Genomic DNA, 15,776 nt, shown 5'->3' with positions numbered 1-15,776 from the left:
GGCTGTCATCTTTAATAGGGTTAAGTATTTGTTTTTAATTAGACCTCCAGTGGAATATGTTGCTTTAGACTGGAAATATACTAGCACCCGAAAAAGGAAGCTACATATCAAAACAAAAATGGAAAATAAATTAATAAAATAGGCAAAGTACCGCAACAACAAGATAACTCAGCACAGCCCATTCAGAGAACACAACAAAAATGTTTAAACAACAAAACATAACAAAATCACCGATGGTAAGAGAATATTCCTCACTAGTCGTACAGTTGTGAAACATAGTCTGCGTGAACAACTGCAAGTATCTAGAATCACAATTTTCAGTTTTTTGGCCCCAGCTGCACGCTAATCTAGCATGTGTGTGACGGTCTAGGCCTGCCCTTCAATTACTGTTTAGACATGGACCAGTCCTGGACTTAGAGGGATGCACCAAGCAGATTCTCTGTAGTGAAAAGAGGACTACCATACTAGCCGCAGGTTCACAAGTGTAGCACCGTGGTGGCACCATGGCAGGTTTTTAAAGTGTTTATTGTAAAGGCCTTTTTACTTTTATCATGTGAATGAAAGCCTACTGCACATTCATTTGAAATTCCACCACTACTAATCCTAGCACTGAGATCCCATGATCCTGGATGTCTGCATGTATGGTATTGACTGTGAAGTGCATTGCATGAGTGCCTGAGTGATTCAGAGTGACACAGGTCTGTGGGTTACATTTTGTACACATGAGGGAGATAAGGTTGGTTTCTCAGACCGTGAAAGTGTATTGCTGACATTTCTTTGACGAGAGGGAGGGGAATCAGACTCTGAAGTGGGGAACAGGGAGGCCCCCTTAGAAATTCGACGAGGTCCTTTTTGACACAGAAGTATGCCGATTAGTATTCCTGTGACTGCCATTTGTTAAATGGTAGGGGGGAGGGAAGTGTCAGGGTGTGAAGACTCCTTTAGAGGGGGGCAGCCATTTATCTTGTTTCCTGATCAGTCTCATGTGCGGCTATTGATAGTTAGGGGCAGATTGTTCACATTGATTTGTGCCTCTGATTTCGGTGGTCTTACCCAGGAACGACCCTACTTTGAAGAACATTACTCAAGACAAAGGATGAGGCTGGAGAATAGCCAGCAAAAGAGGCATGAAAAAGGAACCAACCCAAATCCGTTCTGGAAAGGTAGAGAGAGAATCAATATCTCCTGTGTGCTAAGTCTGTATAAAAGGGGGAGCTGATGTCCCACTGGTTGTTCCAGTTTCAAGTTCTCTCTGACCAAGGAAAGGGTGAGCCACTGATTACCCAGAGGACTACTGCACAACCACGGCTATTGTCTCCTCGACTGCCAGTTTCTCGGAGGTAAGGGGACTTTACATGGAGTCCATGTTAAGGAAAGCCATCTTACATATCTTGGGAACCCAGGGAGTCTTGCTTGAGCAAAAGGGAAGGAGAAAACCCCCTGCAGGAAGAGCGGACTGTTGGAAGGGGACAGTTGACCATGGTGCAAGGGTCCGTCAACCAAAGACAAGACCCAGAAACCCTCTGAGAAACCGATGTGCTTTAAATGCACTTCCAAGAGGCCTTCCATGTCATCCCCATCATCGTCACTGTGGCACTTGAACGTGTCCAATCGGTTGGCTCGAGACTGAACCCAGGATCGACATTTGTCCCGTGGTATTCGCTGCATGCCTGAGACAGCATGACCATGACACTGCCAGCTCTGTGCTGTGCAGTCTTGACCGCCACCGAAGCAACCCGATGATTTCCATCAAGGGTAGCACTCAGTGAATGGCTAGCCTGGCACTGACCCCCAAAGTTGTCACATGAGCTACTCTACTGTGAAGATTGAGGCTGCTGTCTTGAGGCCCTGTATGCCATTTAGCTCCTAGCAACTGAGGCCCTGAAGATACCAGCACCGATCAGACTGTGGTGGTGTGGCATTGTGCTCTAATGGTATTGTATTTTAGTACCTCAATTGCAGTTTGTCTCCACAGACAAACACAATACCAGGACTTTAACACTGTGTCATGAATGTAGGTTTGAACAGTGATCAATACCAAACAGCAAGCTATTTATCACCAAGGACATGCAATGCCTCCAATCAAATTTTCTCTGATTTGGCCCAACTTGTGCATGATGACATAATACAGATCGGTGGTGACTAGCTGTAGTGCCCTTGCAAGGAAAATCATTAGGTACCCTCAATGTTTATATCCCACCAGGTCGTATTGTCAATGGTGTGTCTATATTCAAAATTCTAGAAGAGTCAGTTCACTGTATCTTGCACACCCAATTAATTATGCTGGTCAAATTATAATAAGTAGACATTTTCAGAGTTCATCTGCTAGCCATCATTTGTCGATGTAATTTATGAGGAAGAAGCAGCAAGAGGGTACGAGCCTCTGAGCGAACACTGAGCGTGAGCAGGAACATCAAATGGGGAAATGTTTTGCCTCCCTATTGGTAGGCGATTACTTGTGTCTTTTAAATAGCTTTAGTGACTCTGATACCCAGTTCAAAAAAACCTATGGATTAGGAAAGAGGTCAAGATTAGTTGATTATATCCTGATCAATGTAGAAGGTTGGAAGCTGATTTCAGATATGGAGGTGGTTTGGTGCATGGAAAATGATTTTGAACCATTATCGAAACTTATCCTGGAATTTATGCTGCCAAGTCCTCGGCTATTTGGGCTAGTTGTTTCCCATCTGAAAATTCTACAACCAAATAACAGAAAAGTAGATAAATGGAATACAGACAGCTATGACAGTTTGGCAAGGTTACTAATGGAAGAATTGGCAGGTGAACTTTGCTGAATATTCTTAGATGAAGGGAAAATGTGTATGTCTATATGAGCAAGTAATTGTGAAAATTTCTATTTACCGAACACATCCTAAGTCATTTAGCGGAAGTAAAGTTCACCATAGATATGAATAGTTCAACAAAGGGTGTTGGCTAATAAAGCACAATAAATAATGTGCCTTAAAGGTGCGCCACCATTGCGCTGCCATCCGAACTACCTTTTAAAAATCTGTGGAAAACTATAAAAAGTTGAAAGCAGTGTACAGAGCACATGGCACAAGCTAAAACAGGACTCCACTGATAAAGGCCAAAGAGATTCTAGGAGCATATAGCCCATAGTTTACAAGAGCTTTAAAACAAGCAGAAACTATGTATTGTGGCCTAAGAATTAGTAAGGTACTTCAAATATAATTATGCCAGTGATGTGACTATCTTAGTGACACAGGGGTAGAATTGTAATACCAATTTGGCTCTATTTATCCCAGCGGTAGAGCGAAGCAAACAGAGCTCCAGGACGAATTGGACTCCTGGCGGATATATATCATGCAGCAGTCAATCTACGGGCAGCTGTACTCAATAAGATTTTCAATGTGGCATTCAGTGGGAATACTTACAGATCAGATTCCTCGCAGTCTGCCATAGCAATCCTCTTGCACAAAAAATATATTTGTGGCAACCCTACTAAATGTAGGCTAAACTCAATTAAATAGAGCCAGCAGAAAATTTAGTTGAGTCCTACGGCGCTTGGTAGATACAAAACCCATCTTATTTGATGTAGAATCTGGCTTTTGGTAGGGCATCAGAACAAATGACCATGCTATGTGCTTCAATATTATATGTATAAAAGATCTGCACACAAATAAAGTTCCAGTGTATATGGCATTTAGAGCTCTAAAGTCATTGCTCAAGCCGTACAACAGGTTCATTTGTGGCCCACATTTATTTGGTTAGGTAGATTATGCTATAACCTGAAGAGAATACAGTGAGAGTTCCAGTACTATCAGTCTTAACCCAGAGATCCATTCAAGCCCCACTGTTATTTACTCTATATTTTAATGATTTGTTGAATACCTATGGGAACTCAATCTTCATAGCCTTAATTTATGAAATATAAAAATCCCTATACCTTTATTTACTGATGAAGCTGTTTTACTCTCCTTGACAGAACTTTTCATGCATAAGTTGAAGTTGATTAGTAGGTTTCTTGAGCACTGCATGGAGAACGATTGGAAGATAAACGTGAACAGAAGAGTACTGTTAATGAAGAGCACCGGTCCCGTAAGAAAAAACTATGTGGTAAATGAACAAACTTTAAAATGCATTGATAATTTAGTGTATCTGCTCACATCTAAATTGGGATTCTCAAATATTATGCCGTTTCTCAGCACTGTGTGAAGATGCAAGCAAAGGATAGGCACTCACCCACTTATTTCACTTCTCCTAGTACATACCCAGAAGACTGTAGCTTTGACAACATATGGTGTGGAGCTCTGGAGTTGCGTCAAGGTTGGAGTGACAGAATATCAAAAGCTATATCCTAAGAACAATACTTTAACTTTGGTCTGGAACCCGTATCTCTCTACCCCACATTGCCTTTGTATTTGGAATTAGACTTTAAATTGGTTACTGATATCGCAGCTCATGCTCCCATCACATTGGGTGCAACTCCATAGAAATCTACATGCTAGACTATACTTTTGATCCATGTTGGAAGTGGCATTGTGCAACAGAGATGCTGCAAATCATTGGATGACACCTTCAAGAATAGTCTCAAGGATTAGGGTTGAGGCCAACTGGGAGTATCAGTTAATGGTGACTCATTGGAAGTGCAACCAAATAGGACTGCTAACATTCAACTATGTTCTCCTTATCAAATGTCATTTTTTATAAGCAATTTTTAGACTGGATACAACCTGGGACACTTAAACTACAGGTTTACGGATGAGAACTCCCCCAGCTATGAGCAAACTAACATGAAGCAATATGTAAGATTGTACTGTGTGAGTGCACTTTGGCTGGTATGGATTCATTCTCCCAGTTCATGCTATTTTACACAAAGATAATAACTGATCGCAAAAAGTGGTTACTGCTGATTTTCTAAACTTTTGGCATTAAGTGCCCAACAGAGCACAGCACTTTGGTATAGGACCGACCAGTGTGGTAGCTACTTCACTGCATTGTCACATATATGGTCCACTTGGATACAAAGAGGCAAGGGAAAACTGAAGGAACTGCAAAGATGGTAGCATTTCTTTCACACTTGTTTAGCTAGACAGTTTTTTAAATTCTCTATACATTTGTTTACTACTCTTTTATGTCGTTTTTATTGATATAAATTGCTTTATTGCTAAAAATCAAACTATGGTTATACATTTATACCATATGATAAACCCTGAAAACAACATTTGAGTGACTGCGTACAAAATTAATTTTTGAAATGCTAACATAAAATAAAAAAGGTTCAGTGGAAAGACAATACACTACTTAAATAATTCTCACCTTGATCTGCAAGTAAAATTGCTCGATTGACAAGGATTTCCAGTGCTTCCCATAATAGAAGGTTAGAGGAATTAAGAGGGTCCAATTGTAGAAGACCCTGGAGAATTGAGAGGAACTGCACAGATACCGGAGAACTGCTCACCTGAAAAACAAAATCAACATAGGTCACCAAAAAGTGTACAAATGTATAATGTCAACCATCAATTTGCTTTCAGAACATTTTCTAGACCAATACTGCTTTGGTGTAGAATATTTCAGTAATTAATATCCTACGGAGTAAAATCAGAACTCAACAGGTAATATCTTACTACTTGGGGGCTCTTGACATCACAGGAGCACCTCTAGCACTGTCACAAAAAGGCATTCACCTTCTTTCCCGTAAGACGGACTCAAGAATGTAGCTGACATTCCCACTCTCTGTGCACTAGACTCCTAAATCCTTGACACTTATCAGAGAGGAGGACAGTGCTTCTAACTGTGTCTGATACCTCAGGGTGGTGGGCTGGAAAAAAAGGAAGGGACATGGAAGCACTTTCAAAAAGGGCATGTACAAATGGATGCATGGTGGGGTGAGTATGGGGCGCCACTTGAGGATGCTTACACAGAAAACACATGCACAAATAGGATAGAGTAGCACAGACCTTGAATCCCAGAGACTGTGGAGCTGGATGAGGACAAAGTCAGAAAAGTGAGGTCTGGGGTGGAGGGACCAGGAAACCACCTACCACAGGATGTATAGGCAGAACCACAGTCTACAGAAATCATGAGGTCAGTACAGCTTACCTAGAAGAGAGGGTGCCAGTGAGTAACACAGCAGAGGAGGGTATACAGAGAGTAATGCAAACCAAATGTGTAAAAAAGTGAGGGTGAACATGGCGTTGGCATGGGTTACCATCAACCACGGCCAGTGCTCATAGGTATCATTTACTAGGAGGTGCAGGGGCACAGGGGAATACCAGCAAACAAGAAGTCCACCACTTTTTGAGTAAGAGAGAGCTCCTCTAACCTTGGGTGAGCCCCCACAATTGTATAAAGTGGGGAACTCACATATTATAATTTTTGGTTGAGAGGCCCCAAGGAATGCCACTATGGACCCACACCAAGTGGTATGAGGGAAGCAGCCAAGTACTACCAACTGATGATCAGCCAGAGTAGCAACCTAGCATTGGAGGATACATGTGTCCTGTGCCATGAAGAGCCCATTGAGAGAGGCAAAAAGAAAGCAGGAACATAGGAGCAACGTCAAACAGTGTACGAAAGTGACTAACTAGGAAATCAGTGGTACCCTCCATAACCTCCTCTGATGTGTGCGAGGTATGGTATATCAGCTTAAATAATATTCCGGGGTGAATGACTGATGATGGAAATCCAGGTTGAAGTTTTGAGCTCAAGGGAGTGTCACAGAATGGAAGGAAGAATGATAGAGTACTTGGAAGATACTGGACTCAGAGCCCACAGTCAACACATTTTATGAATCCGCAGTAGTGTTGCCATGGAGAAAGAGCCAAAGAGTGTGTGGCCTCATGGGGGGCCCAGGAAGTAGGATCGCCATTTGGGTGTAGTGAGGATGATCAGCGTTCCTGGGGATAAATACTGAAAGAACCGACTATGGGGTGTGGTCAGGTAGTGCAGCAAACCTTTGGGGAGTGTTTGGGCCATAACATACAAGCAACATTTGGGAAGTGTGGTAAGTTCCACCAACCATGTATTAGCTTTGGTTACACATGTTAACCCATCAACCAGAAATGCCCAAAATGTCTAAGTAATTGCTAATGATGGAGGGGAGCTGTATGCACCAGCAACCTTGGAGAGCGCACCACTAAGTAGAGACAGTCTGTTGTATCCTCAATTCGGGGAGTGGAGGGTGCAACACCAATTATGATGGAGGAAGGAACTCATGGGTCATCACTAACCATTGGTGTACTGTACCGAAGACTAGCACCACTAAATAGAAGGCATATAAAAACTGACAGAAAACATAGGTATATGGAAGCACCACCAATCTAAGGGTGGTCCAAAAGAGCATTACTTATTCAAGCAGGGATACTGGGCAGGAATAAAACCAGAGTGGCTCCCATCAAACAAGGGAAATATGAATAACTTCAATGACTATGGAGGGCATCAAATCAACAGAGACTGGGAGCATAGCTCAGGAACCATGAATAGAGTAACATCAACAAAACAGAAGGAAAGCAGACATAATGGTGTCAACCAAAGTGTCCCACTGGGCAGCACCAACATGGCACATATGCCATTTGAAAAGTGCTCTTTATGAGGTTTTAAAGAGGGGCACTGTTCTGATCAGAAGGGCCCCTCAGGAAGCAACCCACCAGAGGTAGCCATGTAAGTATTATCAACAAAGGAAAGGTTGGGGGGGAGGAGCTTCGCGCGCATCCGAGATGGCCGCGTGAGCACAGGGCTCCGGAGACCCTCGCCGCCTCCCGCATCTATCCTGAATAATATCCTGATTCCGAAGATGGGTTATTGAAGGCACGGCCCAGCTGATGTACTAGCTGCTTTCAGGAATGGATTTGGACTTCGGGTTCCTGAGCTACGCCATCCTGCACTTTTGGGGCCTACCCCCGTGGAGCTACCTGGGCCTTGAGTCACGGCTGTACCCGGGCAGTAATTCAACAACACCGGCTAAAGGGGTCCAGATCACGGCCCGAATTAACTTTCGGCTTTGCTTTTGCTGCCTAGCGTTCCTCCTCACCGTGACAGACACTGGGCGCAGCTGGCTCCTGTGCGCATTACCTGGGCCTGGGGCCAGCGGGTGCTTGGCTGTGGAATTACATTGGCTTTTATCCGCCATTGGTTATCCCGTGGGTGAACTCTGAGGAGCCATTTGGACCAGATCTCAGGCGCCCCTCCGGGGCACCCAGCCCGCCATGACAGGCAAGCCCGAGGGTGACAAACGGAAAGTCAAGACCACCTTCCGAGGAGGTGCTACCCAAACGAATGTTATGGACCGCTACACTCATCCTAAAGGATCCCCCGGTGGCACACCGAAGGTCCGGGAAGAGGCGGCTGATTATCCTACTGTGTTGGTGGATCTAACGTTACAAGACGTCATGGGTGCCATTGCTGGCATCAAGACATCTATTGGCCAGCAATACGAGGCCCTGGCTCTGAAGCTAGACACGGTGGCCATCAACGTTAATATTATCAGAACGGATTTGGCGAATACAAATGAAAAGGTCAAAACTCTAGACTTGAAGACCTCCAGCCTCACGACGGACATGTCTGACATACAAACGGAAGTGCGCAACTTGAGATCCGCCAACGATTTCTTTGCTCTTCGACTGGAGAATTTTGAGGGCCGTGCAAGGCGCAATAACGTGCGTATTATTGGGGTCCCGGAGAACTCTGGATCACTGTCCACTGATCTTCGTGTTGAAGACCTTATCCTCAATCACCTCACCCCCAAGGGACTGAGTAAATTCTTTTTGGTGGAACGCGCACACAGAGTGCCAGGAGGACAAGCGAAGCCAGGTTTCCCCCCGCGGCCGATCATCGCAAGAATTTTTAACTTCAGAGACCGGGACGCCATTTTGCAGGCTGTGCAGACGGGTGGTCCTACGCAGTTCGAAAACACCACAGTGAACTTTTATCCGGATTTTTCCCAGTCCGTCCAGAAGCAAAGAATGGGATTTCAGGGGGTGAAGAGGCGTCTCAGGGATATGGACTTGAAGTATGCGATGCTGGTACCGGCCCGGCTGCGTGTGGAATATGAGGATCGGACACTCTTCTTTGATCGCCCGGAGGGAGTGAGTGACAGGCTAGACTCGTTGCCTACCCGTCGCGAACGCAGGGAACAAACAGGTGGTGCTGAAGAGGGACTATTGGAACAAGAAAGAACAATGGCGCCCGAGTCCCGGACAATGAACCGAATGGACAGCTGTGGCTCGCTGACTTCTGTGATCGTCTGCCTTTAAGTGCATACCCGAAGGCGGCGGGGAATGAGGGACCCTTTCCTCCTCTGGGTTTCTTTGTGTAGATTAGTTTTTTGCTAGGGCGACAGGCACACTGCAAGTTGGGGTGGCTTTTGAGGCTATGCAGGGGTGCAGGGTGGGGGGAGTTGCGCTGGGGTATTGTTGGGGGCAGGGGGGTAAGTATGTTGGGAGTGTTTCATTTTCTTTCTTCTTCAAGGCAACAAACTGTTACGACTTTGGACTTTGGTGTGATGCTCGTTATGAGGTGGGAGATCATCGTGGGTTCGGATGGGGGTAGGGGGTTGAAACTACTGAGCTGGAATGTGAATGGGTTGGGAGACCGGATAAATAGGGGGGTGGTCTTGCAGATGTTGCGACGCCTTTCCCCTGATGTTGTGCTACTACAAGAGACTCATTTGATTGGAAATGCTTGTTATGCTCTGAACAGGCGGGGATATCGTCTCCCTGCTCATTCTGAGTTCACCTCTAGTTCTAGAGGGGTGGGTATCTTGGTCAGGACTTCTCTTCCCCTGGAAATCGATGACATAGTTCTGGATGCTAGGGGGCGATATGTTGCACTCACAGGCAGGTGGGAGGGGAAAACTATCTCACTGATATCGGTGTACGTCCCACCTGGCTTACAAACCACTACGGATGTATGTCATTACGACGCACACTTTTACAACGCGTTCCATTACAACGCGGTTGTAACAACGCAAGACGTTACAACAACTTGCGTTGGGGGGGCGCAAATTAAAAATGTTTAATTTACTATTCCAACACCAGTCCCCGTGGATAGTAGGGAAGGTGTTGGGATAGTAAATTAAATGATTTACTATCCTTGAGCGCCCCCCAGCGCAATTCGTTGTAACAACTTTCGTTGTTATGACCGCGTTGTAAAAGTTGCGTCGTAAACGTCGCATACCAACCACTACATTTGCAGACTTGGGACGAGTTGTTTTGGGTCTCCCAGATGGTGTCCTGATACTAGGTGGTGATTTTAATTCAGTTGTCTCCGGGAGAGAGGATCGTTATCCCCCCAGAGACCTCACGAGTGCACAATCTTGGTTGGGTGAATTTTTAGAAGCGTTGGGGCTCGTGGATTGTTGGAGGTTGATGCATCCAGAACAAGCGCAGTACACTTTCCACTCAGGCGCACATGGTAGTCTTTCTAGATTGGATTATATCCTGATACCGGCTGCCCAGTCTTCGTCGATTGGGGTGGCTAGACATCTAGCTCGAGGTATATCGGACCACTCCCCTCTATGGTTTCAGATAAATATGAATATAGGCGCTGAAGGGAGGGTGGCCCCGATTAATCCATGGTATCTTCACAACCCCAAAACCCGTACTGAATTGATTAAGTCATTGGATCTGTACTTCGCAGAAAATGTGGGATCTGTGTCTTTGCCTGTCTCGCTGTGGGAAGCGTTTAAGACGGTCATCCGGGGACAAGCATTGTCGTTAATTGGGTGTGCTAAGAAAAGTAGAAATGAGGCAGTTGTCCATCTTGAGACTGAAATTACTGAGTTGGAGAGTGCCTTGGAGCGGAATGTTACCCGGGACACGCTTCACATTCTCAGTCTCAAGCAACTCGAATATAAGAATTTGGTTACCGATGCAGCTAAGATGATGAGTAGGGAACAGCAGGGACGATTGTATGATGTGGGCGATAAGGCAGGGAAATTGATTGCTTGGTTGGATAGGAAGGAGAGAGCAAGCTGTGTGATTCCAGTGATTGAGAGATCTGATGGTATGCGAGTGACCGACCCGGTTGACATTGTTGAATGCTTTGCTGCTTATTTCCGAGAAGTTTATTCTCTGGTATCCGATAGGCCAGAGGAGGATTCTCATTTGTTGCTAAGGGATATCGCGTTGCCTTGTTTGTCTGAGTCCGATAGAGACTGGTTGGATGCTGCACCCTCAATTGATGAGGTAGCTCTCGCAGTGCGCTCTATTCGCTCCAGAAAGGCTCTAGGCCCTAATGGCCTTCCCATCGAACTGTATAAGCTGCGCCCTGACACGCTAGCGCCATATCTCCGAGATATGTTTTTAGCAGCGCGAGAAACTGGCTCCCTTCCTCGTGATCAGCGCCTAGCGACCATTGTGGTGATCCATAAGGAGGGGAAGCCACGGGACCGCTGTGCGTCCTACAGGCCTATCTCACTTCTAAATGCTGAGCCTAAGATTCTTGCCAAGCTGCTCGCAAACCGCTTGATAAAAGTAGTCAGTGAGCTGATCCGTCCGGATCAGTCGGGCTTCATCCCAAATCGTAACACAGCCTTGAATTTGCGGCGCTTGCATGGTGTTCTCGTGAGGGCGTCGTTACTGCGTGAACCGGCCATCTTGGCATCCCTGGATGCCACGATGGCCTTTGATACAATCGAATGGCCGTATCTTTGGGCTGCACTTGCAAAGTTTGGTTTTGGCGCTGGATTTATTAGTTGGGTAAAACTCCTGTATGAGACACCACTGGCACAGGTTGTGGTAAATGGCCGGGTCTCCGGGCCCTTTGTTCTTGGGAGAGGCACGCGGCAGGGTTGCCCTCTGTCTCTGCTTGGCTACGGTGGGAGCCCTTGATGAGAGGCATACACTGGACTCCGAACTTTGAGGACCGCATATCGCTATATGCGGACGATATTTTGCTGTAACTCACGTCGCCTCAAAAATCGCTAAATGTATTGTTCGATGTGCTTAACTCGTTCCGGAAAAACTCTGGCCTCGTCATTAACTGGACCAAGTCTCATATATACGTGCTCGCTGGTGGCGTCCCCCTCCTGCCGCGTGGATGTCCTATCCAGGTGTCACAGTATGGTTTTAAATATCTGGGACATTTTATATCATTGGACCCCGCGGTCCGCTACGAGCGTAATCTACTTCCCCCACTTCAACGTTTACGATCAGACGTAGTGAGTTGGCGTAAATTACCGTTGTCTCCACTAGGGCGAGCGGCTCTTTTTAATATGATGTCCTTACCGAGGTTTTTATATGCACTCCAGAATACATTTGATGTGATTCCATCGAGGTACTTCCGAGAGATAGAATCCTTACAGAGGCAATTGATATGGGGCGGGCATTCACGTATCGCTCTTCCAAAATTAACGCTTCCCTGGTATGACGGCGGTATAGCACTTCCGGATATCAGGCGGTATTATTGGGCTTCCCAGCTTGCTGCAATTAACCACGGGATGTATGGCCCGGCATTGAATCCAGCGTTTGAAATGGATAGATGGCTGTTACTGGGGGGAGACTATAACAGGGCGCTCTATTCTGGATCCTCTTGCTTACAGCTTTCGGGTCACACGGGAATAGCTGTACGAGTGTGGCATAGTGCAACCGCGGCTATGGGCTGGAGGGATCGATTGACCCGCGCGACTCCGATTTACGCTTCTGCGAGACTGGGTTGCCTGTGGCGGACGAAAGGATTCGAGAAATGGGATATGATTGGCATCAGTAAAGTGCGTGATCTCTGGGTTAAGGGTAGGATAAAGACTTTCGCAGAACTACAGGCGGAATATGAGCTAGGCGATAGGGAATTCTTTCGCTATGCTCAAGTTCGCCACGCATTGAATTCGGTTTTCCCCGTGGGTAGCGACGTTCCGGAATCCTCCCCCCTCGAAGATCGTATATTAGATGGTCATGTGCCGGATAGCACTATTTCTTTGATCTACAAAAAGATGATCAATGATCGCTCAAGCTTGCTCGAGCACCTTAGGGCAACCTGGATTGCGGATGGTATTGAATTAGACGACGAGGACTGGCAATCTGCGATCTCCTCTCCCAAGGAGGTCGCAATCCCGGCCCGTCTCCGCCTGGTCCAGCTTAAAATCCTTCATCGGATTTATGTTACCGGCCCCCGCCTGATCCGTATGGGCTAATCGACGGATGGCTTGTGTAGGCGTGGTTGTGGTCTGCTTGGTACCTTTCTCCACATAATTTGGGAATGTCCTGAGATGGTGCTTTTCTTGAACCGTATACACGAGGTGATGAATGAAGTAACAGGTGTTGTGATGTTGCCGGAGGCCCGTAGATCTTTGCTGAATGTATGGGGGCCATATGACTATGCTGTGTCGCAGCTACGATGGACTACCCTTGGTAATATGATTGCTAAGAGAGACATTGCACAGCTTTGGGGGTCCCAAAGGCCCCCCACAGTAACGGCCTGGAAAGAGAACATGGACTGGTGCATGTTTAGAGAGAAGACTGTATATGTGGCGAGAGGCAGACCCAGAAAATGGGGGAACATTTGGAATCAATGGAACTCATACCGGGGAGATATATGTACGCGCCCTCTCACGGAGATCTCTAGTCCCACCCAGTCTTCCTGACCCGACATTCCTGATGTGGTATTGCGTATTTTGTTCTTGATTTTGTGTTTCCTGCTTCCAGCCCTCTCATCTGTGTACAACAACTCCGGTATCATACTACTGTGTATCTCCCGTCCTCCTTGAGCCCTCGCCCGATTGATGTACCACTGTTATATTGCCTTGTCTGTTTTTCTATGTTTCTTTTATTATAATAAAAAAGTTACAAAAAAAACAAAAAACAAAGGAAAGGTTGACTATTTGGCATTATCCAGATGGATCAGCAGAGCAAATGTATACTAGGGAGTCCAAAAACAGAAGTGAGCCTTTAAGAAAGTAGCATTGTTTGGGGGCTGATAAGGATACAATCACCAAACGGGAAGTATTGCATGAGCAGCTATGAATAGGAGATAAGTTCAGGGAAACCACTGGAATGGACAAGTTCACCATTCTCCTGGCAGGGCCAATGAAAAATATTGATGACTGGATGACAGAGTAATCAGGACCAAATCTAGGTAGTGCTAAAATTATTCAAATTTTAAGGTAACTTTAAAATCTAAATGGAGATGTTAGAATAGGATTAACAGCTAGATGCATCAAACAAAAATCCGCTCGCAAAGGGGCAGATTCCCAGAATCTGCCCCTTTGCGACCGGTATTTTTGCATTTGGGATGCATCATCTCAAATGCAAAAATCGCAAATTGAGAAATCGCTAAATTTAAGGAATCTCAAATTGAGATTCCTCAAATGCAATGCATGAAAGTTTTAAAAATAGTGAATTCGCTAATAGGGCACGCAAATTACCATGAAGTACAACTTCATGGTAATTTGCAAAAACTTTGAAAAATGCACTAAAGTGCATTTTTCAAAGTTTCATGTTGCGCACACACATGCCCAAAGGGCATGTGTGTGCGCAACATATGTGCACAGATCAATTTCAGGGGTGCAACAGGGTGTCCTTTGGACACCCCTGCACCCTTGAAATCTCAATCTCAATTTGCGATTCTCTAATTGCGATTTGCAAATTGAGATTCTCTTCCCATTCATTCCTATGGGCCTTTAGGCCCATAGGAATGAATGGGGAGGTATTCCTTAATTGCGACTCGCAATTTGCGAGTCGCAATTAAGGAATTCTAAGGAATCACTATTTTTCTAGTGATTTCTTGATGCATTCCATTTTGCTCTTCCTTAAAATGGGTTGTTGATGCATCTGGGGGTAAGTTGTTACTTATCCACATTGAGCTGAAAGACAGATGAGAGTTTGCTGGTAACTACAAGCTTCCAAGATAAGGAAGAAACTGAATTTCCATATCACAGAGGAGGTATTGTGGAAGGTAATCAGCTACTGGGCTCCATTTCACATATCGTGTTTTCTCTAGAAATTGATGTATTCTCGGTTACCAGCACACCCTAAATCTGATAATTTGGGCATCATGTACAGTTTGCTAGCCTCAAAATCTCTAAATGTGGCCTTAGTCAATAAACCACATAATAAATTTAATGAATTTACATTTGGATTCTCTACTGTTATCTGAAATGGACAGATCATAAATATACTGACCCTTTCCTTCAAATTCACTCACATCTTCTGTCCTACTGAGTTGATTTTAAGGAATTCATCGACAAATGAGGTAGCAAACATTGTGGTGCACTCCATCTTCTGCTTTCAGCCACTTCCATTCTCAACTGCACTTGCATATATGAATATTTTTTGATTACATATTTGTTGTTTTTCAATCATTATTTTAATATGTCCTGAGGAGGGAGGGAAGATGGTCTGAAATGAGATATGGAGGTTAGCTGAAAGCAAAGTCCTGGCCATAGTGCTATTCAGGAGCTTCACCAACCAAAAAGGTCAAAGACACAGTCACAACCGGAGGGACCCAAAGAACAAATCATGGGGTCAAAAAAGGCTCATGGAAAGGCACTGAGCTGCGGTGCCCCAAAATAAGCAATTGAATAGAGTCCTAGGATTTAGCACCCACTATGGTGGTGTACCACTAAATTGGGAATGCTCAGCAGGGACAGACTGGCAAAGGGGGCAGGAGCAAATATTAGGTAGAGAAAGGCATACTTAGAAAAGGAAGGAGGGGCAGCAGCTTGGTCAATGGAGGAACCAGGTAGAGAACTTCACCATATGAGCTGAGGGTTAAGCAACTCATGAGGCACAGAGAAAAGACTGACTTTTAGAGTATGCAGAGATGCAGTATTATCAACCAGGCACATCCCAGGGAAGGAACAGCAACTAGGGTTGGGTATG

General features: G+C 45.3%; 1 protein-coding gene across 2 annotated transcripts in view; it reads right to left on the bottom strand.

The window, feature by feature from the left end:
• LOC144781426 (inverted formin-2-like) overlaps positions 1–15,776 on the bottom strand; it is a 363,383-nt gene that overhangs the window by 130,771 nt on the left and 216,836 nt on the right. For both annotated transcript variants that reach the window (XM_078660278.1, XM_078660277.1), the window contains exon 7: positions 5,281–5,422. In XM_078660278.1, coding sequence (XP_078516404.1) covers positions 5,281–5,422 — 142 coding nt within the window. The remainder of the gene's footprint in view (positions 1–5,280; positions 5,423–15,776) is intronic.

Source organism: Lissotriton helveticus, chromosome 9, assembly GCF_964261635.1.
Source record: "Lissotriton helveticus chromosome 9, aLisHel1.1, whole genome shotgun sequence".
Classification (NCBI taxonomy): domain Eukaryota; kingdom Metazoa; phylum Chordata; class Amphibia; order Caudata; family Salamandridae; genus Lissotriton; species Lissotriton helveticus.
Note: the sequence above shows the minus strand (reverse complement) of the source record. Positions and strands in the feature narration are given on the sequence as shown.